This window comes from Carettochelys insculpta, chromosome 30, assembly GCF_033958435.1.
Source record: "Carettochelys insculpta isolate YL-2023 chromosome 30, ASM3395843v1, whole genome shotgun sequence".
Classification (NCBI taxonomy): Eukaryota; Metazoa; Chordata; order Testudines; family Carettochelyidae; genus Carettochelys; species Carettochelys insculpta.
Genome location: NC_134166.1, coordinates 15,136,264 through 15,163,655, shown reverse-complemented (window position 1 = coordinate 15,163,655; position 27,392 = coordinate 15,136,264). Strand labels below are relative to the sequence as shown.

The following is a 27,392-nucleotide window of genomic DNA, read 5'->3' as shown; positions in this document are numbered from 1 at the left end:
ATTTCCGCATGAGCCGGCAGACATTCGTGGAGCTCTGCCAGTGGCTCACCCCTGCCTTACGGCACCAGGACACCGCCATGCGACGTGCCCTCATGGTCGAGAAACGGGTCGGCACCGCTCTCTGGAAGCTGGTCACTCCAGACAGCTACCGATCTGTGGGGCAGCAGTTTGGCGTGGGCAAGGCCACATTCGGGGCTGTCCTCATGGAGGTAAGAGGACCGGGGGGGAGCCCTGGGAGGGGGAAGCCCTGGGAGGGGGGAGCCCTGGGAGCGGGGAGCCCTGGGGTGGAGGGCCAGACACACCCTGCACACCCCTCACTGGTGCTCTCCCATGTCCTTCCCCTGCAGGTCGTCCGCACAATCAACGCCCTGCTCCTCCACAGGCTCGTGCGGCTTGGGGACCCGGATGCCGCCATCGCGGGGTTTGCCACCCTGGGCTTCCCAAACTGCTTCGGGGCTCTGGATGGGACCCATATCTCCATCCGTGCCCCGGAGCACAGCGGAGGATGCTTCCTGAACAGGAAGGGCTACCATTCGGTGGTCCTCCAGGCCTTGGTGGACAGCCGGGGCCGCTTCCTGGACATTTATGGTGGCTGGCCTGGCAGCACCCACGATGCCCGGGTGTTCAGGAATTCGGGCCTGTGCTGCCGGCTGGAGGCAGGGACCTACATCCCCCAGCGGGAGATCCCTGTGAGGGACACCACGATGCCCCTCTGCATCATCGCAGGCGCGGCATACCCCCTCCGGCCCTGGCTCATGCACCCTTACACGGGCCATCTCACAGCCAGCCAGGAGCGGTTCAACATGTGCTTGAACCATGCGCGCCAGGTGGTCGAGCGCACTTTTGGCTGCCTCAAAGGGCGCTGGAGGTGTCTCCTCACCCGCCTTGATGCAGGCCCCACCAACATCCCCCAGGTTGTGGGCGCGTGCAGCGCCCTCCACAACCTGGTGGAGAGCAAGGGGGAGGCATTCTTCCAGGGCTGGGCTGTGGAGGCTGGCAGGGCTGACGTGCAGCCACCCGCTGCCCCCAGTCACCAGGTGGACCCCAAGGGGATCCGGGTCCAGGAGGCCCTGCGGTCCATTTCGACCAGGCCACGGGTTAAACGCTGGCAGGCCCCCCACTGCACACCCCCCATCCTCCACAACAATCCCTGCCCCTACGCCCACACCACAGAGCACCCAAAAGCACCCCCCCCCCACTTTTCTTGCAAATAAAAATGGACCTGTTGTTTTTGAAACCAAAAAACAGTGAATTCTCTTATTAATACAATATATATACATATATATAGAACAAAAGGGGGGGACTATTTACATGGGGGGGCAGGTACCATAAAAGAACAGGGGTCCAACAAAAACTATATACAAATAATGGGGGATATGTACAAAGGGGGAGGCGGGGACCACGTCCTCGGCCCCGCACCTCTCTACTGTCCAGTGCCCGGGGTGGGCGGGTGTGACCCTCGCCTCGGCCCCAGCCCTGGCCGAGGCTGGGTGGGGGCCGGGCGAACCAGCAGATACGGCCGGCGGGTGTCTGCAGGCCCCAGGTCCCCCTCGGCGGCAGGCCCCAGGGCGGTGGACGGCGGGTGGAGCGGCGGGCAGGGCGGGCAGTGCAGCATGGGGGGGCCAGGTATTCCGCTATGCGCTCGAATGTGCGCATGAAGGCCCCCCAGGCCTCCTGGTGCCAGGCCAGCGCTCGCTCCTGGAGCTCCAGCCGCTGCTCCTCCACCCGCAAGCGCCACTCTGACACCTCCAGCTGACGCCGGAGGGTCGCGAGCAGCTGGGGGTCCGTTGCCGTCCTCTGGTGGCTCCTCCTCTGTCGGCCTCGTCCTGGGGCTGGTCAGTGCTCTGCCGAGGGGCTGGCCTGCTGGGATGGCCCCGGTGGGCTCTCCAGGACCACTGAGACCTCACCGTTGCTCTCCGGGCCCTCCGATGGTGCAGCTGTGGAACACAGGGGGGAAGAAGAGTGGAGACAGCCATTAGTGTGGGCCCCAACCTGTGGCCCTTGTCCCCCCACCCCTCTGCTGCTGGCTCCCCATCCCTGGGAGATGCTGATGATGATGGGTGTCCCCCCCGACTGGGGGACCCTAGGTTCCACTACCCCCATCCCCACGGATGGGGCATGGCGCTGTCCTGCTGGGGGGCAGGGGCTGATGCACTCTTCTGAGGGACATGCCACTGCTGTCCTTGGGGCCACGGTCATCTGGGCATGTGGAGGGCCCTGGTCATGTCTCTTGTTCCCTCCCCTTAACCCTGGGGGTGTGCACCGGGGGGGTACATACCTGACAGTCCGCTCCCACTGTCGGGGGACACCCTCTGGGCGGACGCCCTGCTGGAGCTGTGGGACGGGATGGCGATCCGCAGCCCCCCGTCACTGGAGGAGGATTCCCCCTCCTCCTCCTCCGGCATCCCGGGGGGGGCCCCCGGGGTGCGGGGCTTGCCTCCGGGGCGGACTCCGTCTCCGGGGCCTGCTGGGGCTCGTCGGCCAAGCTGTCAAGAGTGGCCAGCGGGGAGGAGGTGTGCCAAGGGCCCAGGATGGATCTGAGCTCCCTGTAAAAGGGGCAAGTGGCAGGGGCGGCCCCCGATCGGCTGGCCGCATCCCGGGCCCGGGCGTAACCCTGCCGCAGCTCCTTAACCTTACTCCTGATATGGTCAGGAGTGCGGGCAGGGTGACCCCGGGCAGCCAGGCCCTCGGCCAGCCAAGCAAACGCATCCGTGTTCCGCCTCTTGCTCCCCATTACCTGCAGCACCTCCTCCTCGCTCCAGAGCCCCAGCAGGTCCCAGATCTCAGCCTCCGTCCAGGAGGGGCCCCACTGCCTTTTCCCAGGCTGGCTGGCTGGCTGGGAGCCCTGGCTCCCCTTGGGAGGGGTGCCCTGACGGCGCTTGGGGGGCTGGCGAGCAGCTATCGCTGTGGGGGTGGTGGACTGGGGCTGCAGAGGGCGTGCAGGCTGGGTGCATGGCAGTGCTGCCTCCTGCACGCGCTCTCAGCTTCCTGCACAGGAAGGCATGGGGCGGGGAGCTTTAAGGGGCTGCTGCATGCGGTGACCAGAGCTCGGGGGCTGGAGAGAGCGTCTCTCAACCCCTCAGCTGATGGCTGCCATGGCGGACCCTGCTATTTTGATGTTGCGGGACGCGGATCGGCTACACATGCCCTACTTCGACGTTCAATTTCGAAGTAGGGCGCTATTCCCATCCCCTCATGGGGTAGCAACTTCAACGTCTCGCCGCCTTACGTCGATTTCAACTTCGAAATAGCGCTCACCATGTGTAGACGTGGCGGGCACTATTTTGAAGTTGGCGCGGCTACTTCGAAGTAGCCAGCACATGTAGACGCGGCTCTGGAGTATTGTGTCCAGGTCTGGGAACACCAGTGTAGAAAGGATGTAAATGCTTTGGAGTGGGTTCAGCGGAGGGCAACGAAAATGCCAAGGGGTCTGGAGCACACGACCTATGAGGAAAGGCTGAGGGATTTGGGCTTATTTAGTTTGCAGAAGAGAAGACTTGGTGCTGATTTGACAGCAGCCTTCAACTTCCTGAAGTGGGGCTCTAAAAAGGCTAGAAAGAAGCTGTTCTCAGTAGTGGCAGAAGACAGAACACGAAGACATCGTCTCAGGTTTTGCTGGGAGAGGTGTAGGTTGGATATTAGGAAAAACTACTTCCCCAGGCAGGTGGTGAAGCACTGGAATGCGTTACCTAGAGAGGTGGTGGAATCTCCATCCCTAGAGGTTTTTAAGTCCCTGTAAAATACAGAGGATTTCTTGGGCACTGCTAAGACAACCAAATCTGGGCAAAATGCTTAAAACCAGCTCAGACTGGGGTTTTCTCCTCTATAAGGTGAATCAAACCAATCACAAAACGCACCTCTGTTGCCTTTCTGGCCAGACAGTGGTTACATAATCAAATTCCTCAGGTTCTCCTGCTTTCCTGGTGCCACAATCAATCCCCTCCTTACAGATGAGAGGATACGAAAACCAGTCTCACCAAATCCACACCAGTCTTTCCAGTTCTCATTGGGACCAGCCACATTCCCAAGTTTATTACACGTAGATCTTATCCAAAGCAGCAGGATCCACTGATCCTTTAGAATCTAAAATCTAAAGGTTTGTTACTAAAGAAAGAATGAATAGGGTGAGAGTAAAGATTTTTAAAGTGGTCAAATGACTTACATCAGTCATAAATTCCTTGGTGCAGGCCCCAGCAGTTGGTAAAAGCTACTATCTTAAAAGTCTCTGGACTACATCCTTTGCTGGGGGTGGGGGCCCACAGTCCAGTCAGCTTAGTTCATAGCAGAGATGCTCCTGCAAGCTGCAGCCTAGAGACAAGATCGAGACTGCGGACTGAAGGCCAGATAGTCACTGTTCCTTCTGTAGTTCTGCCCATGTAGAGGGACGACCCCACTTGTGGTCACGTACACATGATCTGGTCACCTGCCCACGCTTCTTCCGTTGGCTGCGTGGTCAGACGAGACATCCCAATAACATTGCTGACGTGGATCAGAATCCACTCTGCTTTATGTGGCTGGGCTCTCTGTCACAGTAGGTTGCCCTGCCTTCTTCTGTATCCTAACTTTAGCTACACACACAGAGCCAATACTTATAACTTCACATACAGACATGATACAAACAGACAAGCAGCATAAACAGATTCAGCGAATCACCAGTTTTCATTAGACTCAGCCCATGGCCCACCGGGCACAAGACCTGGTGCAAGCTTAGGACAGTGCTTACAGTAATGATTTTTATTTTCATTTTAAAATCCAATAACGTCACAGATGGAAAGAGCGAGAACAGCCAGTTCATGCGTATTAGTGATGTGAGGTGAGATCCATCCTGCTGGGAGTGGAGCAGCCATCACTGGTGCTGAGACAAGTACCTGGTCTGGCGAGGGCCACCCTCCAGGCCCACCTGGATCCAGGTAGGGACACCATCTCTCAGGTCTATTCAGTCAGGGTGGATATGGCCCATTCTCAGCGTTTAATGAGGAGTAACCTACCCTGACTGAAGAGACCTTGTCAGCTCTGGCCCTCCCTTTCAGTGAGACCCCCCTCTTTAAATCCTCCTCTGAAACCCCCCCCATGCATCTGATGAAGCGGGTCTTTGCCCATGAAAGCTTATGCTCCAAAATATCTGTTAGTCTATAAGGTGCCACAAGACTTCTGGTTGTATGTGAAGAGAAATAAGTAGAACTCTGAGCTACAGAAAATACCCAACTTGCCTAAAAACATGTTGAGTGAGAAATACGTCTTCAGTTCAGTCTCTGTGAGATTGTCAGTCTGGTCTGCATGTTCTGTGGTAGGTGCTTAGTAAACTCACTTGTTCTGGGGCCGTCCTGTGTAATCACTTAACTGTAAAAGGGAGATTTTAATAAACTCAGTTTGGCTGATTGTTCAACCCAACTTGTGTAATTTCTAACAGGAGAGGGGCCGAAGCTGTGCATCTCTTCCTCCACATGGTGTGCGTGGGCGAATTTCCCAGGCTGCATTGCAGAGGTCTCTCTCCTGTGTCAGAGGACATGATGGTGGGTGTCCTCCGGGGAGGGATCTGCACTTGGGTGCTCCCAGATTTCCTCGCTGACTTTTCTCCCGTTTGCCGACTGTTCTGCACCTGGGTGTGTTCCATGGGTGGTGGGTTGTGATGGGGTTCAGGGGTCCCCAAGCTCTGCACCCCCTCTGCAAGCAGGAGTGACTCTCACTCAGCAGGAGAACAGCGGGTTTATTAGCCAACAGGACACAGCGTCGCACAAAAGAGTCAGTACAGCCGGTGGAAATGGCCCGTCCAATCCCTGTTGGGGAGAGGAGTCCCCAAGTGGCCCCCAAAGCCGGGGCCCGGCCCCCTCCTTTGTATCTCTCTCACCCAGCCCAGACTCACTGCTTCCAACTCCCAGTTCCAATTCAAACCCTTCAGGTTCCACCTGCCCCTTTGTCTGCAGCCCAGAGGTGTCAGCTGGTCACCAGGTTACCCTCAGCAGGAGCCCCCCACCCTTTGTGAGCCACTCACATATACACACGTATCCCCCACTCCATCACAACCACATGCTCAGGGGGTTGGGGAGTCACACTCAGGAGCTAGGAGTCACTCGCAGGCTGGAGGGGACTAGGGGAGGCACACGGCTGGAAGCTGGTTGGAGCATTATGCTCCAGCCAGCAGTGCCAGTTGCTTAGGTGCAATGGGAACCTCAACCCCCTCAGCTGGAAGCCAGTTGGGGCGCAGAGCCCTGCCCGGCAGCACCAGCTGTGGGAACCCTGCTAGGGTCTGTAGGGACCCCACCTCCTGCAGAGGCTGGAAGCCAGGGAGCTAATCAGCTCTGCCTTCCCTCTCAACCTTGAACTCAGGCCCCTATCTTGCCTGAGCTGGGCACTGCTCCTCAGGTATGCAGTTCTCTGCCCTGCAGCTGAAATTTTTCTCAATGCAATTGATTGGTTTAACTGCCTGGCAGGTGTTAATCTAACTAAGAAGTTAAGAATCCAATTCAGGGTTGTGACTGGCTTCTTAATAGCTACCTGTGGGCCTCCCAGCCCAGCCAGCAACCCTTTTGAAGTGTAATAGTTACCCATATTCGGGTCCCGATCCATAGGTTGTGAAACTCTGCTGTAGGAGAACACTTTACTCTCTCTGGACACTCAGTAGCAGATTTTAAAGTAGCCGTCCTGCAACAAAAAGACTTCACAAACAGACTCCAAAGAGAAACTGCAGAGCTGCAATTCATTTGCAAATTTGACACCATCAACCAAGGATGAACAGAGACTGGGAGTGGCTTGCCAACCTGAACACCTGTACATCAGCTGCTGAAAGTGGGCCACATCCTCCCTGACTGAACTGACCTCATCAAATCTGGCCTTCCTCTCAACTGGGACTCCATCCTTGTCATGCGCTGCCTCTGGAATCCCCACTATGTGCATCTGAGAAAGTGGGTCTTTGCCCACGAAAGCTTATGCTCCAAAATATCTGTAAAGGGCCACAGGACTTCCTGTTGTTTTTCCAGACACTGATTAGTGCAGGCTGATCCTAAAGCAGACATCTGAATACACATAAACCTGTCAGTGAGCATTTCAGTGGAGTGGGCCTTACTGTTAGAGCCCTGACAATCAACGTCTTAAAACAAAGAGATTTTAACACCAGATTACAAGGGGAGACATCTGAACTGGAATTTATTCTCAAATCCGGCACTGTACACCTTGGTGTCAACAGAAGTGGCAATTACCTCACACATTACAAAGATAGCTTCCCCATCTTTGATATTCGTAGCGATCTCAGGCATGTCACATAACTTTACAGATACTTGCAGTAAGTAATTTTCTTCCCCCTGTTCCCTCTCCATACCCGCCAACTTCTTGTATCATTGATGTCTGCTCTGTGGCCATTCATTCTTTGGCGAAGTGATTGTCCAGTCTGTCTGATACACACAGCAGAGGGGCATTGCTGGCACATGATGGCTTATAACACGTTGGTTGAGGTACAGGAGAATGAGCCCCTAATGCTGTAATTAACGTGGTTCGGTCCAGCAATGGTGTCTCCAGAATAAATATGTGGACAAAGTTGTCAGCGGGGTTTGTTGGAAGGAAAAGTTCCAGGCTGAGTATCGCTCTGGTGTGGCCTGTGGATGCTGGTGAGAATTTCCTGAGGGTAGGTGGTTGACTACAGGACAGCACAGTCCTCCAACCAGAGCCCCTCGGAGTGCAGCATCATGTCCCAGGAGAGGTTGTAGGTTGTGGATAATGCGCTGGAGGGGCTTGAGCTGGGTCTCGAGGTGATGACAAGGGCTATTCTGGTATTGACCTTCTTGGGCCTGGCTAGAAGTAGCTGGTTTCCGGGTATTCATCCATTAGGGAATTGTAGGGCAGTAACAGAGAGGTGGCCGTGTTAGTCTGTATTCTAATAAAACAAAACAGCCGTCGTGTAGCACATTAAAGACTAACGAAATGATTGATTAATTGAGATCTGAAGAAATGGGTCTTTGCCATGAAATTATGTTGTTAGTCTTTGTTAGTCTGCTGGTTTGTTTCATTAGCGAACTGTTCAGGAATTACCTGGAGTGGCCACCTGAGGTAAGTGTGGCTGCATCAGGGGATGCCACAAGCCCCTCTGCCAGCAACTACCAACCCTTCTTCACCCCCGGGCAGCACCTCCCTGACCACATTCTACCCTGCCTCTGTACCAGCACATCCCCTGACCCCCAGGGCTCCCCTAACCCCTGCTGCCTGGGTCTCCCTTTATTTCCCCAGCCCCTGGGCCTTTCCTTCCCCACCCACCCCCTGGGCCTTTCCAACTCTCCTCTCCAATCCCAGTCAGAACCCCCTGCTCTCCCGACAGGCTTCCCACACTCCCAAGGGATCTGGCTGTGGTGCCTGCCCCACCCATCTCAGTCCGACCAGGCCCTGGTGCTGCTCGACACAGAGTAAGAGGTAAGGGGCTCTAGCGGTTAGTGTGGCGGGTGCAGGGAGCGTATGTGGCCGGGAGCCAGGACACCTGCGTTCTCTCCCTGGCTGTGGGAGTGGGGATCAGGCCATCAGTACCACACTCTACCAGAAACCCACTGATTGCTATACTTACCTACACCCTTCTAGCTTCCATCCTGCATGCACAATTAGATCCATTGTTTACTGCCAAGCCCTTAGGTACAATCACATTTGCTCTGATCCTACTGACAGAGATCGAAAATTACAAGCTCTCTACCAAATATTCATTAACCTGATTCACCCACCAGGAGAAATAAAAAAAACGAATCGACAGGGACAGACGAATACCCAGAGACCAGCTACTCCACAATAGGCCCAAAAAAGCCAACAACAGAACACCACTGGTCATCACTTACAGCCCCCAACTCAAACCACTGCAACGCATTATAAAAGACCTACTACCTCTCCTTAACCAGGATGCCACACTCCAGAAGGCCCTAGGTGACAGGCCTGTTCTCTCCTACAGACAACCTCCCAGCCTTATGAGGATTCTCACCAACAGCCACGGTCAAAACCACAGGAACAGCAGTCCTGGAACTTTTCCTTGCAATAAGCCGTGTTGCCAACTTTGTCCACATATCTATTCTGGGGATACCATCACTGGACCTAACCAGGTGATTCACAGAATCACAGACACATTCTACAACTAACATCATATATGCCATCATGTGCCAACAATGCCCAGATGCTTTGTATATTGGACAGACTTCAAACTCTCTCAGACAAAGAGTTAACGGGCACAAACCAGACATAAAAACACTCCTGATTCACAAACCTGTCAGCCAGCACTTTAATGGAGTGGGCCAGTCTGTTAATGACCTGAAAGTCTGTGTTTTACTGAAAATGAACTTTCACGGCCATTTGGAAAGAGAGGCTGCTGAACTCTTTTATATTCAAATTCGACATATTAAGACGTGGATTGAACCAGGATGGGAATTTTTTAGGTCATTATAGGTGCTCTTTTACATACTTTACTTTATCCAATTCTTGACTCGCCCCTCCCCCCGCCCCTCTGCTCTCTGCTCTGCTCACCTTGATAATAATTTTTCTGATTTGTCAACCTTGATTACTGTTTTTGGTTCTCTGTGCCTTAACTATTGAGTCTGTTCTAGTATGGCTATGGTCTGACGAAGTGGGTCTGTCTGACGAAAGCTCATCACCTAATAAATTATTTGGTTAGTCTTTAAAGTGCTACTGGGTTGCTTTTTTGTTTTGATAGTATATAGACTAGCATGGCTTCCTCTCTGTAACTTTCTTGAAACGTGGTGCCCAGATCTGGACACAATACTCCAGCTGAGGCCTAATGAATGCTGGGTAGAGCAGAATGACTCCCCATGTCTTGCTCTCAACACTCCTGTTAATGCATCCCGAATTCATGTTTGCTTTTTTTGCAACAGCATCACACTGTTGACTCACATTTAGATTATTGTCCACTACGACCCATACATCCCTTTCCACAGGTCTCCTTCCTAGACAGTCACTTCCATTTGTGTATGTATGAAGCTGATTGTTCCTTCCCGAGTGCAGTACTTTGCATTTGTCCTGTTTAAACGTCATCGTGTTTACCTGAATCCGTTTCTCCAGTTTGTCCAGATCATTTTGAATTTTGACCCTATCCTCCAAAGCAGTTGCAACCCCTCCCAGCTTGGGATCATCTGCAAACTCAATAGGTGTACTCTATGCCAGTGTCTAAATTGCTGATGAAGATATTGAACAGAACCAGTCCCACAACAGATCCCTGCAGAACCCCACTTGTTCTCCTCTTCCAACATGACTGTGAACCATTAAATATCACTGAGAATGATTATCCAGCGAGTTATGTGCCCAACTTATAGTAGCCCCAGCTAAGTTGTATGTGCCTAGTTTATTGATAAGAAGATCAGGCAAGACCATGTCAAATGCCTTACTAAAGTCTAGGTATACCACATCCACCACTTCTCCCTTATCCACAAGACCTGTTATGTCGAAGAAAGCTCTCACATTGCTCTGGCATGATTTGTTCTCCACAAATCCAAGGTGGCTGTTACTTAACACCTTATTTTCTTCCAGATGTTTGCAGATTAATTCCTTAATTACTTGCTTCATTATCTTTCCCAGCTCAGAACTCACACTGGTCCATAGTTTCCTTGGTTGTTCTTCTTCCCTTTTTATAAATGGGCACTATATTTGCCCTTTTCCAGTCTTCTGGAATCTCCCCGGACTTCCAGAGCTTTTCAAAGATGATAGCAAAAGGTTCCCGTACTTTCTCTAACTTGGGGTATTCTAGGGTACATTTCATCAGGCCCTGGTGACTTGCAGACATCTAATTTTTATCTTGTTTTTTTTTCATTTTATCCTCTAAACCTACCCCCTTCCCGCTAGCATTCACCCTGTTAGACATTTCTGCATCAGACTTCTGGGTGAGGACCATAACAAAGAAGTCATTAAGCATCTCTGCCATCTCCAAGTTTCCTGATCCTGTTTCTCCCTCCTCACTAAGTAGTGGACCTACCCTGTCCTTGGCCTTCCTCTTGCTTCTAATATATTTAAAGAATGTCTTCTTGTTATCCTTTATATGTCTAGCTAATTTGAGCTGGTTTTGTGCCTTGGCCTTTCTAATCTTGCCTCTGCATACAGGTATTGTTTGCTTATGTTCATCTTTTGTAATTTCTCCTCATTTCCACTTTTTATATGACTCCTTTTTGATTTGGAGATCGTGCTAAGATCTCCTGGCTAAGCCAGGGCAGTTCTTTTACCATACTTTCTAGCTTTCCTATGCAGCGGTATAACTTGCTTTTGTGCCCTTAATAATGTGCCTTTGCATGTGGGCCTTTGCCCGCTGCCTGCTTTTTCTAGCGGCTGCCCACGTGGTCCATGTGAAATGGTAAGGGCTGAGAGCCGGGAGCAAAGGCCGGCTCTTTCTTTGGGTGAGGGGATTGATGGGGGGGCTGAGTCGCCTCATATCCCCCTGGAATTTCATCACACCCCCCAAGAGGGCACACCCCCGGCTTGGGAAACCATGCCCTGGAGAGACAAGCCTCTGCCCCATTCCCCACCCCACTCCGTCCCAGCCAATCCCTGCCCCGGGGCAGGGTGGGAGCTGGTGCTCACTATGTGAGGACAGGTCCCATCGTCTTACACTGACCCTCCACGTACAGCTCCCTCCACACCTCCTCCACCCGCTCCAGCCCCACGCCATGCACCACCATGGCCTCCCGGTACTGACAGAGCTCGTCCTTCATGCCAAACACCCAGAATCGGTTGCTCTGCTGGAACTGCAGCCCGGCCCCCAGAGCCAGGAAGCCAACGTAGACGTCATCCAGTGGAAAGACGGGAAGGTGCTGGGCAGCAGCCACCAGGGCCGGGATGGTGGCCCAGGGCAGGAAGAAGCCACCAGCAGAGGCAAAGAAGGGATACTTGTCCTGGGGGTACAGCGCATGGGAGATGGCGTATTTTCCCTTCCTCATCACAACTGCATGGCGCTGGATGTTACCATGGATGGCGTGGGAGGCGTTGGGCGTCTGGTGCAGGTAGGTCACCAGGGACGGGGGGTTCACGAACTCATCGTCGTCCACTGGGGGAGGGAAGAGATGTGGAAGAGAAGCTAGAGATAGGGAACAGCAGGTGTTTGTATGGACTCTCTAGAGCTGGGGAGACAGCCCAGGAGTCCTGGCTCCCAATCCACCCCTCCCTGCCACTCCAATCCACCAGCTCCTACTCCCCGCCCAGTGCCAGGGAGAGAACGCAGGAGTCCTGGCTCCCGGCCCCCTGCTCTGACCACCAACCCCCACTGCCCTCCCAGCGCCGGGGAGAGAACCCAGGAGTCCTGGCTTCCAGCCCCCCTACCCTAACCAGCAGCCCCCACTGCCCTCCCAGGCCCGGTGGGAGGACCCAGGTATCTGGACTCACCTACAAAGAGGAAGTCGGCCTGCCTGCAATGCTCCTCTGCCCAGTGCAAGAAACAGCGCATCTTGAGTGACAGGTTGTGATGGCTCTCATTGAAATCCCACAGCACCACGTCCCTGAACTCCACACTCTCTCTCCTCAGCAGGGCCATGTGCCGGGGGTTGGGGGACACTGCCACCAGGAAGATGGGTTGGACCCAGTAGCCCCTGAGCAGCCAGGGCCTGGCCCACGTGCGGCGGGCGGTGGCACGTCGGGCCGTGGACCCTGGGTGGGATTTCACAGCCAGGAGCAGAAGCAGCTGCCCCAGGGACCTAGTGCAGATGCCCTTCTCTGGGATCAGCTCCTGGCACTGGTAGCTCTGCAGGTGGGGGAACTCGGCCTGGAAGGCAGCATAATCCAAGCGGAAGGTGTAGGTCCCGTCGCTCAGCTCCACCGTGTCAGGGCCGGGGCCAGGGCCGGGGCTTGGGCTGGGGCTGGGGCCAGCCCGTGGGGTCCGTCTCTGCTTGTTTCCCACATTGTAGATTAGCCAAAAAGTGCCCCCAGAGAGCAGGATCCAGACAAGCCAACACCACATCTGCACTCTCCTGGGAATCATCTAAAAGCAGTTAAAAAACAGACCAGGGTGTGATGAGTAAATTGTGTTGCCCTTATATTGGGCAAGGCCACTGGGGCAGGACTGATTGTAGATCCAGGAGTCCTGGCTTCCAGATCTAACCACTGGCCTCCACTGCCCTCCCAGTGCCTGGAAGACACACCCTGCTCCCAGTCCCCCTGCTTTAACCACCAGCCCCCCTCTGCTCTTTCAGAGCCAGGGACAGACCCCAGGAGTCCCAGCTCCCAGCCCCATGGCTCTAACCTACCAGTCCCCACCACCCTCCCAGAGCCAGGGACAGACCCCAGGAGTGCCAGCTTCCAGCCCTGCAGCTCTAACCCACCAGTCCCTGCTGCCCTCCCAGAGCTCGGGAGAGAATCCAGGAGCCCTGGCTCCCAGTTCCCCCTGCTCTAATCACCAGCCCCCACTGCTCTCCCAGAGCTGGGGAGAGAACCCAGGAGTCCCAGCTCTCAGCCTCCTGGCTCTAACCCACCACTCCCCATTCCCCTCAGAGAGCCAGGGAGAGAACCAAGACATTGCGGCTGAAGCCCTAAAGACCTTACAAACCAAAAAGATGGGAAAGAGACTTTCCTACAGAGTCTCAGGCAGGACAATTAACATCCCCTGACCCCTCCTCTTCCTCCTATGTATTTGATTTGTCAGTTTTTATTACAATTTTTTTTTGGTCCTCTATACTTTTAAAGGTCAGTCTGTATTGGAAATGAGATTGATATGATGAAGTCGGTCTGTCCCAAGACAGCTTATCACCAAGAGAGGTAGATATGTTAGAGGGTAGACATAGGATCCAGAGTAACATGAATAAATTGGAGGATTGGGCCAAAAGAAATCTGATGTGGTTCAACAAGGAGACATGCAGAGTCCTGTACTTGGGATGGAAGTATCCCAAGCATTGTTACAGGCTGGGGACCAACTGGCTCAGCAGCAGTACAGCGAAAAGTAACCTAGGGGTTATGGTGAATAAAAGGCTGGATATGAGTCAACAGTGTGCCCTTGTAGCCAAGAAGCCTAATGGCATATTGGGGTGCATTAGGAGGAGCATTTCAAGCAGCTCTAGAGAAGTGGTTGTTCTCCTCTACTTACCACTGGTGAGGCCACTTCTGGAATATTGTGTCCAGTTTTAGGCCCCCTGGTATTGAAAGGATCTGGATGTGGCTCTAGGTGATGACAAGTGGTCTGTTATTGACTTTCTTGGGCCTGGCTAGAAGTAGCCGGTTTCCGGGTATTCGTCCATTAGGGAATTGTAGGGCAGTAACAGAGAGGTGGCCGTGTTAGTCTGTATTCTATAAAAACAAACCAGCCGTCGTGTAGCACTTTAATGAAATGATTGATTAAGTGGGATATGAAGAAGTGGGTCTTTGCCATGAAAGTTCATCACCCAATAAATGGTGTGGCTGTGAGCTGAAGTGGTGGGTCTGTCCCACGAAAGCTCATCGCCGAATAAATGATTTTGTTAGTCTTTAAAGTGCTACGTGGCGGCTCTTGCGTTTGGATAGTGTACAGACTGGCACGGCTTTCTCTCTCTCTCTCTTACAATTCAGGACATTATTTGTTGCTCTTTGTTCGTCTGCTGGTTTGTTTCCTTAGGGAAGTGTCCAGGAATTCCCTGGAGCGGCCGCCTGAGGTCACTGTGGCTGCAGGGGATGCCACGCACAGCACGCCAGGGAGCCACCCAGCATCACTGTTGCTCCAGTAGTGATTTGTTCATCCGCTTCCCCCCGGGGCCACCTGCGCGGGCGCTGGCCGATGGGGCGTGTGCCGCATGGACAAGACGCTGGAGAGCGACGGCACGGCCAGCCCTGAGGTGATGGAGCAGAAGGGCATCTCCATCACCAAGGCGGGCGTGCTGGCTACGCTCAACGCCCGTCGTGCCATCCCCGCTGCGGGCACTACAACCCCTGCGAGCGCCTGGAGTAGAAGGTGCAGCTGCCGGTCGCCCTGCTGAGCCCTGCTCTGGCCCCACAAGGCCGCCCAGCCGCAACAACGCCCTGCAGTGAGCCCTGGCCGGGGGCTGGGGGAGCTGGGCGCTGGGATTGCAGTGGGGTGCAGTGGGGGAGCTGGGCATTGGGTGTGGAGTCCCATGGGGCTAGGGGAGCTGGAGGTGGGGTGGGGCAGCCGGGTGCTGGAGCGGTGTGTGGAGGGGAGGGGACTGAGGGAGCTGGGCACTGGGGGGCAGTGGGAGGCAAGTAGGGGAGTCAGTCGCTGGGTGGGGGGCGCGTGGGGCTGGAGGAGCCGGGTGCTGGGGTGGTACAGGGGCACATGGGGCAGGGGAATGGAGCTGCTGGGGGTGCTCCTGGCAGCCACACCGACGGCTGACAGCCCTGCAGCCGGGCCCAGCACATCGCCTAGATGCACCAGCACAGCCGTCAGCCCCTGCGCCTTCCCGCAGCTGGACGAGACTCACGCAGGGGTGAGAGCTGGCCTGGGGGCTGGACTCCTGGGTCTCTCCTTAGCTCTGGGAGGGGAGTGGGGGCTGAGGGCCAGAGCAGGGGGCTGGGAGCCAGGACTAGGCCCAGGTTAGCCCTGAGCCTGCTGCCAGGGGGAAGACCCCCCATTCCTCTGCCCCACTCCTGCGGGAGCTACAGGGCCATGTGCAGGCGGAAGGAGCTGGCTGTGCCGGCTGCTGGCGATTCCACCATGGCCGCCCATGGGGAGGTGCGTGAGGAGGCCTGGGCCAGTGAGGACACGACCTACCCACCGGCCCGCACCCTGCCGGGCGTCCTGCACCTGGCCAGCGCCCGCCCGGCTGGGGGCACAGCCCGAGGCCACCAGCTCTGCTCACAGCTCCGCCCAGCAAAGAGCTCCAGTGCCCAGGCACACTGCAGCGGGGGGAGGGAGGGCGTGCGGCTCTGGGGGGCCTGGCATTGGCCAGGCTGAGGCCTCGGGCAGGGGTGCGCCAGGAGGGGCTCGGGGCCAGGAGCAGCTTGGAGCAGACATGGGGGGGTTGGCGTGGGGGTGGTCCAGAGCAGGAAGTGCTCTGCCCGTCCCCTGCTTGCCCCAGAGGCTGCCCAGGGCTGTGTGCGCAGGTGGCGTGCGCGGCTGTCTGCAGACCCCCCACCCCGGTGGGGGCACCTGGCCCTGGCAGCCCAGAGGCTCTTGCATGGCTCATGTCTGCCAGGGCCGTCGGGGTGCAGCCCCACTGAGCTGAGCAGGGGGTCGGCCGGGCCAGGAGCTGGCAGTGGCTGAGATGCTCAATGCCACCACCATGTCGGACGAGGTAGACCTGCCAACTTCCTGGACAAGCTCAGGGGAGTCCGCTACCTCCCCACCATAGACCTCACCTAGGCAGGTACCATCAGACAAAGATGCCCGGCTCAAATTGGCTTTTATCTCCCCTGTGGGGCTCTGTGAGTTCCCGGTCCTGCCCATCGGCCTCAAGGGCGCTCCAGCCACCTCCGGAGCCTGGTGGCCCAGCTGTGCAGGGGGTGGAAGGTTTTGCCCTGGTTAACACTGGTGACATTTGTGTCTTCAGCCAAACACGGGAGGACCATATGTCCCTGGTCGGCCAGGTACTGGGCCGACTTCAGGGGACCGGGCTGACTATCAAGGCAGGGAATTGCAAGGTGGGGACGGCTGAGGTGACCTACTTGGGCACAAGGTGGGCAGCGGCTGCTTAAAGCCAGAGCCAGCTCAAGCGGAGGCTGTCAGAGCCTGGCCAGTGCCCCAGACTAAGAAACAGGTTGAACTGCAATGGGGCCGTTGGAAGTTGGCTGGAGAGGGACACCAGAGACAGGCCCCCGGGTTCGGAGACCCCCCTCTCAGGGCCCCTCTCCCCGAGACAGATGGTACTGACGGCTTCTGCTTTCTGTGCTGACGGGTCTGTTCTACACCGAGTCCCTGTCGCCTGATAACCCTCCTGTTCTCCTGCTGAGCGAGAGTCACCTCTGCCAGTGGACAGGGGCAGGGCCTGGGGACCCCACGCTCTGTGACAGAGGGTGGGGGGCTGTGCTGCAGGGGGTGGGGTGGGGGTTACTGGGTGGACATGTGCTGCAGAGAGAGGGTCAGAGGGGGGAGTGAAGGGCCAAGCTGTGGAGCCCAGGCTGGGGGTTCACCGGAGGGCATTGGGATCCCAGGAGGCTGGGGCTGGTGGGTCTCTGTCTCATCGGGATTGCGGTACCTAGGGAGGGAAGATTTGCACTGGGGATGGATGAGACTGAGGCAGAGGCTGGATCTGAGCTTGGCCACGCCCCACCCCTTCTGGCACAGTGGGGTTCATCTCTGCCCCCAAAGCAGGGGTGCTCAGGGAGCACTTGGGCATGCAGTGCTGTGTGTCATGGCCCCTGTACTGCCAGCAGCTGCTGCCTTGCGAGGACCTCAGCATGGCAAGCCCAGGGTTAAACACTCCTTCCCCACAGGCTGGAGACACAGCCCCAAGGGAGCCCCCCCCACCCCCCCTTGGGCTGCATGGCTGCAGGGCCCAGGGTACTGCCAATAAAGGTTAGCTGTCAGAATTAGCTCCTGCTCTGGGGTTATCCCACGCTAGCACGGCCACATTGCTGGGTCAGAACTAGCTACCAGTGCACCATGAGCTAATCCACACAGGCGGGGAGTCACTCTGGCATAGGGGGAGCTGTGTCTGAGGATGGGGGTTCACCTCTCAGATTTGACTCCCTTGGTCCAGGGGGGCATTTCCCGGGCACCTTCATCATTGTAAGCAAGTGAGGTGCCAGCACCGCCACCCAGGAAAGGGAACAGCACAAAGATGTGAAGGAAAGGAGAAGAATGTGTATTTGGACAGAACGACTTCGGCCAAGAACTTCACCCACCCGCAAACCACATTGCCTGCCCTAGTGAGATCCTCTCCAGCGTAAGGAATGTTCCTTGAGGAGCAGCTGTCCTAACCCTGAACCAAGCACTAGTATATTGTGCTCCTCTCTGCCTTCTGCTGAGCTCCTGTGACCACAATAAACCTCTTCTTCCCAACATGGCAATTTACTGTTGTCCAGGTAACAGTTTAACCTGGACCTGTCTCCTCTCCACCCTTCCCCATTGCTGTCTTCAGGCTGGAGTCAAATCGTGAAGTTCTTGAAGATGAACCCTCACACCCACTGTCTTCTTCTTCATCATCAACAGCAACTGCGGGCTCAGCGCCTGTTGGCATCTGATGCCTCTCTCACTATTTCCTCCCATCTTTCCCTGTTCAGTGCGGAGTGGCCTAGTTTCTGTAGACTAGCTCCACACCAAGCTACTATATCTATGAGACGATATGGTAGATTGGTGCAGAGCTGGTCTACAGAAACTAGGCCACTCTGCACTGAACAGGGAAAGATGGAAGGAAACAGTGAGGGGAGACATCAGACACCAACGGGTGCTGAGCCCACGGTTATTGATGATGATGATGATGATGAATCTACTATATCATCTACCCATTCCTTGTGGGGTCGGCCTCTCCTATTCGAACCGTTCATTGTGCCGAATACCAGAGTCTTGATTTTTTGTTGGTTGTTCATTCTACAAATGTGCTCGAATAGCTGTAACTTCCGTTGTACAGCCTTCTGCAACAGGTTCTCTTTCGGCTGTATCTTCCTGTATAATTCCCTGTTGGTGACCTTCTGCATCCATCCTGTTCTCAGGATCTTTCTATAACAACTCCTCTTGAACGCCAGTATTCTTCTCTTTGAATCTTTCGTTATCACCCACATCTCATATCCTTACAACATGCTGCTGAATACACATTTTCAAGACATTCAGCTTCATGCCTAAACTAATTGCTTTGCTTTTCCAGATCTCATCCATCACCTCCAAACTCGCTCTTGCTTTTGCTATTCTAGTCGCTATTTCCTTCATACAATCTAGATCACACCTTATGTTGCTCCCCAGAGGTGTGAACTTCTCTACATTCTCCAGTTCAATCTCACCTACACTGATCGTCCTTCCTATTTCCTTATCTCCAAATAAGGAGATTAGTTATTAGTCCCCTCTATTCGGCACTGGTGAGGCCACGTCTGGAATATTGTGTCCAGCTTTGGGCCCCCCAGTATAAAAAGGATGTGGATTTCGTGGAGCAAGTTCAATGGAGGGCAACAAAAATGATTTAGGGGCTGGAGCACAAGACCTATGAGGAGGGGCTGAGGGATCTGGGCTTGTTTAATTTACAGAAGAGAAGACTGAGGGGTGATTTAATAACAGCCTTCAACTTCCTGCAGGGGAGCTCTAAAGAGGATGGAGAGAAACTGCATTTTGCTAGTCTTTAAAGCGCTACTTGACTGCTTTTTGTTCTCAGTGGTGACACATGGCAGAACAAGGAGCGATGGTCTGAAGTTGCAGAGGGAGAGGTTGTGATGGGGTTCTGGGGTCCCCCAAGCTCTGCACCCTGTCCGCAGGCAGGAGAGTCTCTCACTCAGCAGGGAAACAGCAGGTTTATTAGCCGACAGGACACAGCATCGTACAGAGGAGTCAGTACAGCAGGCAGAGACAGCCAGTCCAATCCATGTTGGGGAGAGGAGGCCCCGAGGGGCCCCCAGAGCCGGGGCTTGGCCCCCTCCTTGGTCTCTCTCCCCCTCAGCCCAGACTAACTGCTTCCAACTCCCAGTTCCAATTCAAACCCCTCAGGCTCCACCTCCTCCTTTGTCTGCAGTACAAAGGTGTTACCTGGTCATCAAGGTTACCCTCAGCAGGAGCCCCACACCCTCTGTGAGCCACTCACACACACACACACACACACACACACAGGTATCCCCCACTCCATCACATCTCTCCCCCCTTCCAGACCGAACTGAGCAGGGTCACTCAACTGGTGACCTGGGGAAGTTCGGGGCTCTCCCCTTGTGACAGGGCATTGGCTGTACCCTCTGTTCTCCCCTCGATGTGCACCACCTCCACATCATAGTCCTGCTGGGGGAGGCTCCAAGTCAGGAGCTTGGTCTTGGCCCTTTTCATGTGATGCAGCCGGGCAAGTTCCTTTAGTTCCCTTGGGTTGGTTGGTCTCGCTGCAGCACCAACAGATCAAACAGGTCTTTTGTGGTCTGGGTCCTGCCCCATCTGACCACCAGTCCATACAGCTGCTCCAGCCAATGTCTGGAATTCAGTTACAGTCCAGTGACGGAAGGTACAAATGCTTCCATCCTTGGCATTTAGCCAGACCACCACAATGGCTGTGCGCCTCAGTTTCCCCTTCCATGCCACACAATAGGTTTGGAATGTTCCTTCTCATGTCAGAGGTTGCGAGACTAGTTACAGGGAACAATGGTGACATTTCAGAGTTACAGACTCCTTTAGCATACAATTTATGCTTCTACATCAATGTCATCATGTCACATGGCTCTTTTTAAACATTCAGTGCATGGTACAATTCTACAGCTTTTGGTAGCAGCACCCCTTGGTTACAGCAGTCAGCGTGAGTAACAGAACAAACCCATTGCAACTGTACATTTACGTTGCTCTTTGGTAGACCACAACTTTTGTGTAACCTCCTTGAGAATCTGGTATTTTGGGGATAAATGGCTGAGGCCTTTCTTAGCACCATCAAGTTCTAATCTTCTCTCTTGCCCCCTGGGGTGGAAATTTGATCTCTCTGGCTGTGCCCTCTCTTCTAACAAGAGCTGGGCCATTGATGATCTCAGGGAGATGGCTCCCCTCCACCAGTCTGGAAATTTGCAAACCAAACTGCTTTCTGAGAGTTGTTTTGTGAGTCCCAGACGCAGAATCCACATGAAGGAATCCCTGTTTATCCCTTACTGGCCCACCAGGCCCACAGCTCCTTCGTCCTTCCACCTCCAACTACTGCCTCCCCATGGAATCAGAAGTGGAGTCCAGTATAAGAATATAAGTGTTTCCACCATCTGGAGATGGGGAATTGCTGGCGCTCTCCTGCATCCTACAGAGACTGACTGTGCAGCTGTTTTATTTGGTTCTCACAGGGCTGCTCACATTCCCTGATAGTTTTCACTTTACTTGCACCAACTTCCAATTCCTGAGAAACTTTTACACTGCCTGCTTTGGACCCTTCCAGAGCACAGCCAGTGGTTTCACACTCAGGCAGGTCCTGGCCATCAGGAGCTGAAACAAACTTCTCCCCAGGCAAAGGGCTGCTCTGGCTCTTACAGACAAGCACCTTTCCTGTTCACTCTCCTTCACCTCACTCCCATTGTCTGCAGTCCCCACAGATGGGTCAGGAAAAGTTTCAGGGAAATTCTCTTCCTTAAGAGCTTCCCCAAAACAACAACTCACCCCTGTCTGCCTCCACAGGGGCACTGCTCCCTTGAGCCACAACCAGCTCCTGGGTTTCATAAGAACATAAGAATGGCCATACTGGGTCAGACCAAAGGTCCATCAAGCCCAGCATCCCATCTGCCGACGGTGGCCAATGCCAGGTGCCCCAGAGAAGGAGAACAGAAGACAAGTGATTTATCTCCTGCCATCCATCTCCTGCCCTTGTTATGAAGGCTAGGGCACCATACTTTATCCCTGGCTAATAGCCATTTATGGACCTGACCTGCAAAAATTTATCAAGCTCTTTTTTAAACCCTAAGAGAGTCCTGGCCTTCACAGCCTCCTCGGGCAAGGAGTTCCACAGGTTGACTGTGCGCTGTGTGAAGAAAAATTTCCTTTTATTAGTTTTGAACCTACTACCCATCAATTTCATTTGGTGTCCCCTAGTTCTTGTATTATGGGAAAAGGTAAATAATTTTTCTATATTCACTTTCTCCACACCATTCATGATTTTATATACCTCTATCATATCGCCCCTCAATCGCCTCTTTTCCAAACTGAAAAGTCCCAGTCTCTCTAGCCTCTCCCCATATGGGACCCTTTCCAAGCCCCTAATCATCTTAGTCGCCCTTTTCTGAACCTTTTCTAATGCCAATATATCTTTTTTGAGGTGAGGAGACCACATCTGCACGCAGTACTCGAGATGTGGGCGTACCATAGTTTTATATAGGGGAAGTATGATATCTTTTGTCTTATTATCGATCCCTTTTTTAATAATTCCTAACATCCTATTTGCCTTACTAACTGCCGCTGCACACTGCGTGGATGTCTTCAGAGAACTATCCACTATAACTCCAAGATCCCTTTCCTGATCTGTCGTAGCTAAATTTGACCCCATCATGTAGTACGTGTAATTTGGGTTATTTTTTCCAACATGCATTACCTTACACTTACCCACATTAAATTTCATTTGCCATTTTGCTGCCCAATCACTCAGTTTGCTGAGATCTTTTTGTAGTTCTTCACAATCCCTTTTGCTTTTGACTGTCCTGAACAACTTGGTGTCATCTGCAAACTTTGCCACCTCACTGCTTACCTCATTTTCTAGATCATTGATGAACAAGTTGAACAGGATCGGTCCCAGGACTGAGCCCTGGGGAACACCACTAGTTACCCCCCTCCATTGTGAAAATTTACCATTTATTCCAACCCTTTGTTTTCTGTCTTTTAACCAATTCCCGATCCATGAAAGGACCTTTCCTCCTATCCCATGACCACCTAATTTACATAAAAGCCTTTGGTGTGGGACCGTGTCAAAGGCTTTCTGGAAATCTAGGTATATTATGTCCACTGGGTGCCCCTTGTCCGCATGTTTATTAACCCCTTCAAAGAATTCTAATAGATTAGACAGACACGACTTCCCTCTGCAGAAACCATGCTGACTTTTGCCCAACAATTCGTGCTCTATGTGCCTTGCAATTTTACTCTTTACTAGTGTTTCTACTAATTTACCTGGTACTGATGTTAAACTTATCGGTCTATAATTGCCAGGATCTCCTCTAGAGCCTTTTTTAAATATTGGTGTTATATTGGCCGTCTTCCAGTCATTTGGTACCAAAGTGGATTTAAAGGATAGGTTACAAACCACTGTTAATAACTCCGCAATTTCACATTTGAGTTCTTTCAGAACCCTTGGGTGAATGCCATCTGGTCCTGGAGACTTGTTACTATTCAGCTTATCAATTAATTCCAAAACTTCCTCTAATGTCACTTCAATCTGAGTGAGTTCCTCAGATTTGTCGCCTAAAAAGGCTGGCTCAGATTTAGGAACCTCTGTATCATCTTCAGCCGTGAAGACTGAAGCAAAGAAATCATTTAATCGCTCCGCAATGGCACTGTCTTCCTTGATCGCTCCTTTTATATCTTTATCATCCAAGGGCCCCACTGCTTTTTTAGCAGGCTTCCTGCTTCTAATGTATTTAAAAAACATTTTACTATTGTTTTTTGAATTTTTGGCTAGCTGTTCCTCAAACTCTTTTTTGGCTTTTCTTACTACATTATGACAGTTAATTTGGGAGTGTTTATGTTCCTTTCTATTTTCCTCACTAGGATTTGACTTCCACTTTTTAAAAGCTGCCCTTTTCTCTCTCACTGCCTTTTTAACATGGCTGTTTAGCCATGGTGGTTCTTTGTTAGGTCTCTTACTGTGTTTTTTTATTTGGGGTATACATTTAAGTTGGGCCTCTAGTATGGTGTCTTTAAACAGTTTCCATGCAGCTTCCAGGGATTTTAGTTTAATTACTCTACCTTTTAGTTTCTGTTTAACTAGCTTCCTCATTTTAGTGTAATTCCCCTTTTTGAAATTAAATGCCAGAGTGTTTGACCGCTGCGGTGTTCTTCCCAACACAGGAATATTAAAAGTTATTATATTGTGGTCACTATTTCCAAGCGGTCCAGTAACAGTTACCTCTTGGACCAGATCCTGCATTCCAGTCAAGACTAGATCGAGAATCGACTCTCCCCTTGTGGGTTCCTGTACTAGCTGCTCCAAGAAGCAGTCATTTAAGGCATCAAGAAATTTAATCTCTGAATCCCGTCCTGAGGTGACATGCACCCAATCAATATGGGGATAATTGAAATCTCCTATTATTACTGTGTTTTTTATTTTGATAGCCTCTCTAATCTCCCTTAACATTTCAGCATCACTATCACTGTCCTGGTTAGGTGGTCGGTAATATATTCCTAATGCCATATTCATATTAGAGGAATGAATTGTTATCCATAATGATTCTATGGAACATTTTGATTCCTTTAGGATTTTTACTTCATTTGATTCTATATTATCCTTCACATATAGTACCACTCCGCCACCCGCACGACCTCTTCTGTCTTTCCGATATAATTTATATCCCGGTATGATAGTGTCCCACTGATTGTCCTCATTCCACCATGTTTCTGAGATGCCTATTATGTCAACTTCCTCCTTTGATATGAGGTACTCCAGTTCACCCATCTTATTAGACAGACTCCTAGCATTAGTGTAAAAGCATGTTAGAAAACTACCACTATTTATATGTCCGCCTTTCACAGACGTGGTGGATTTTTTTATGCACGATTGTTTCACATCTGATCTTGCCCATATATTATTTCCCACGTTCCCTATCTGACTAACTTCTAGGGAATCCCTGTCTATGGAGCCTCGTGTAAGAGAAGTCTCCGTCCGATCCAGGTGCTCCCCCGCACCAATCGGCTTTCCCCCACCTCTTAGTTTAAAAACTGCTCTATGTCCTTTTTAATGTTTAATGCCAGCAGTCTGGATCCACCTCGATTTAGGTGGAGCCCATCCTTCCTGTATAGGCTCCCCCTACCCCAAAAGTGTCCCCAGTTCCTAATAAATCTAAACCCCTCTTCCCTACACCATCGTCTCATCCACGCATTGAGACTCTGAAGTTCTGCCTGTCTATCTGGCCCTGCGCGTGGAACTGGAAGCATTTCAGAGAATGCCACCAAAGATGTTCTGGATTTCAGTCTCTTTCCTAGTAACCTAAATTTGGCCTCCAGAACATCTCTTCTACCCTTCCCTATGTCATTGGTACCAACATGTACCACGACGACCGGCTCCTCCCCAGCACTGCCCATAAGTCTGTCTAGATGCCTCGAGAGATCCGCAACCTTCGCACCAGGCAGGCAAGTCACCATACGGTTCTCCCGGTCATCACAAACCCAACTATCTATATTTCTAATGATCGAATCCCCCACTACTAAAACCTGCTTCTTCCTAACAGCTGGTGCTCCCTCCCCCGGAGAAGTATCCTCGGCACGAGAGGATACAACATCACCCTCTGGAAGGAGGGTCCCAACTACGGGATGGTTTCCCTCTGCTCCCCTTGACTGCTCTCCTTCCCTGAGCCTTTCATCCTCCGTAACAGCCTCAGGACTGTCAGATTGGAGGTGGGACAGCCCTACTATGTCCCGGAAAGTCTCATCCACAAACACCTCTGCCTTCCTTAGCTCCTCCAGTTCAGCCACCCTGGCCTCCAAAGCACGCACTCGGTCTCTGAGGGCCAGGAGCTCCTTGCATCGAGCGCACACATACGCCACCCGCCCACAGGGTAGGTAGTCATACATACTGCACTCGACACAATAAACAGGATAGCCCCCACTCTGCTGCTGGGCTTCTGCCTCCATTTCCTACTCTAGTTATATATGAGGGTTAATTAAATGTTTCAGATAGAGGTTGTTATAAAGGATTTAGTTTAAGGGCAACAGAAGTAAGTCACTGGCTCCCTCCAAGCTCCCCCTCTAAACTCCCCTCTCCAAACTCCCTCCTGTTAGCACGCACCCTGGTTGCCAGCACCCGGTCGCAAAGCTCCCTGGTCGCTTACTAGCAGGTTTTAAGTGCTCGGCCTCCCTGATAGCTCCTCCCTCTGCCTACAGCTCAGCCAATCAGCACACGGTGTTTCAATTCAAACCTAATCAGCTTCCAACTGCCTGCCTGCCTGCCTGCCTGCCTGAGTACACGGCCTTTCAAAACAAACAAACACTCAGCTCAGCACTCCAAACAAACAAACTCCAAACAAACACACAAGCCCAAAACCTCAAAATATAAGCAGCCACTTACCCCAAGGTGCTTTAGTTTGCTCCTTCCTTCTCCTCCTCCAGGAGAGCCTCTCCAAACTCCCTCCTGTTAGCACGCACCCCGGTTGCAAAGCTCCCTGGTTGCTTACTAGCAGGGTTTAAGTGCTGGGCCTCCCTGATAGCTCCTCCCTCTGCCTACAGCTCAGCCAATCAGCACACGGTGTTTCAATTCAAACCTAATCAGCTTCCAACTGCCTGCCTGCCTGAGCACACAGCCTTTCAAACAAACAAACAAACACTCAGCTCAGCACTCCAAACAAACAAACTCCAAACTCCAAACAAACACACAAGCCCAAAACCTCCAAATATAAGCAGCCACTTACCCCAAGGTGCTTTAGTTTGCTCCTTCCTTCTCCTCCTCCAGGAGAGCCTCTCCAAACTCCCTCCTGTTAGCACACACCCCGGTTGCAAAGCTCCCTGGTTGCTTACTAGCAGGGTTTAAGTGCTGGGCCTCCCTGATAGCTCCTCCCTCTGCCTACAGCTCAGCCAATCAGCACACGTTGTTTCAATTCAAACCTAATCAGCTTCCAACTGCCTGCCTGCCTGAGCACACGGCCTTTCAAACAAACAAACAAACACTCAGCTCAGCACTCCAAACAAACAAACTCCAAACTCCAAACTCCAAACAAACACACAAGCCCAAAACCTCCAAATATAAGCAGCCACTTACCCCAAGGTGCTTTAGTTTGCTCCTTCCTTCTCCTCCTCCAGGAGAGCCTCTCCAAACTCCCTCCTGTTAGCACGCACCCTGTTTGCCAGCACCCGGTCGCCCAGGATCACTTCTGGCCCATTAGGCAGATTCCCACGTAATCCCCCTCCAGGCAGACAGCCAGTACCACCGGACAGAAGGTTAGGATCCCTTTCCTCCCTTCTGCTACCAGCTCCTTTATTTCATCAGTCAGTGTAACTCCATTGCCCGTCTGTTCTTGTGTCCTGGCGAGAGGATGACTCTGGTAGGACAGAGTCCTCTCACCCCCTCCCAATAACACCTCAGCATCAGGCAAAGAACAAGTACCAGAATCGTCTGGTCTCTGGGATTCCCTGATGATCCTAACTGGATTAGACCAAGTTAAAGCATCATCCCCCCTGAGAGACACAGAGGTAGGCCCACTTCCCATCTGGGCTTCAGCTGCCCTCAGATCCAGCTCTGGGATCTTGGCTCCATCTCGAGCCCCCACAGGCTCAGGCAAAGGACTCACTTCCCCAGAAGCAGAAGCACTTTTCTTGCACCAAGGACCAGTGTCCTTAGCAGGGATACCACTGCCCATCCCAGAGCCATTCCCTCTGCTCCAGCCCCCATGGCTGGATTCAGAGACACACCTGGAATGCTCTTTTCTGGTGGATCCTTCTCCAGCCACCCTAGGCTGAGGAATCCTCCTCAGACAATGGGCTAGTTTCCTCATTGGCACCTTTTCCAAACGCAGGCTCTGCTCTCTCCCCAGGCTGCTGCTGCTGTTCAACACAGACAGACAATGGGAGACACTCTCTCCTTTGTCCCAGCCCCCTGGCTGGTCTCCACACACACACAGAAGGTGAAGCAGCTTCTCTCACAGACAACTTGCCATTCCCAGTGGACAAGCTGCTTTTCTGCACAGACACACAGGCACCTTCCTCGGCCCAGGCCTGGAAAACTCTTCGCAGGTCTGTCTTGGCCACT

The 27,392-nt window shown here is 52.8% G+C and overlaps 1 protein-coding gene across 4 annotated transcripts; it reads right to left on the bottom strand.

Moving 5' to 3' along the window:
- Window positions 1-1,271: 1,271 nt before the first annotated feature.
- LOC142003820 (acetylgalactosaminyl-O-glycosyl-glycoprotein beta-1,3-N-acetylglucosaminyltransferase-like) lies at window positions 1,272-25,802 on the bottom strand. 4 transcript variants are annotated; one of them, XM_074981113.1, is made up of 4 exons: window positions 25,719-25,802; window positions 12,340-12,931; window positions 11,657-12,034; window positions 1,272-1,937 (listed from the first exon to the last, which is right to left on the bottom strand). In XM_074981113.1, the coding sequence occupies exons 2-4, from the start codon at window positions 12,929-12,931 to the stop codon at window positions 1,837-1,839; spliced, it is 1,071 nt and encodes a 356-aa protein (XP_074837214.1). In that variant the 5' UTR covers window positions 25,719-25,802; the 3' UTR covers window positions 1,272-1,836. The 4 variants fall into 4 exon arrangements, 3 of the variants coding, with proteins under 3 accessions (XP_074837214.1, XP_074837213.1, XP_074837215.1); XM_074981112.1 differs by lacking the exon at window positions 1,272-1,937 and having other exon boundaries at window positions 8,261-12,034; XM_074981114.1 differs by lacking the exon at window positions 1,272-1,937 and having other exon boundaries at window positions 8,261-12,004.
- Window positions 25,803-27,392: the final 1,590 nt, after the last annotated feature.

Excerpts from the sequence above, each read along its gene's own strand:
- LOC142003820 (XM_074981112.1), bottom strand. The coding sequence starts at position 12,931 with ATGATTCCCAGGAGAGTGCAGATGTGGTGTTGGCTTGTCTGGATCCTG. Across the intron at positions 12,035-12,339 it reads GGCCGACTTCCTCTTTGTAG|CTTCTCTTCCACATCTCTTC; the intron begins GTGAGTCCAGAT and ends CCCTATCTCTAG.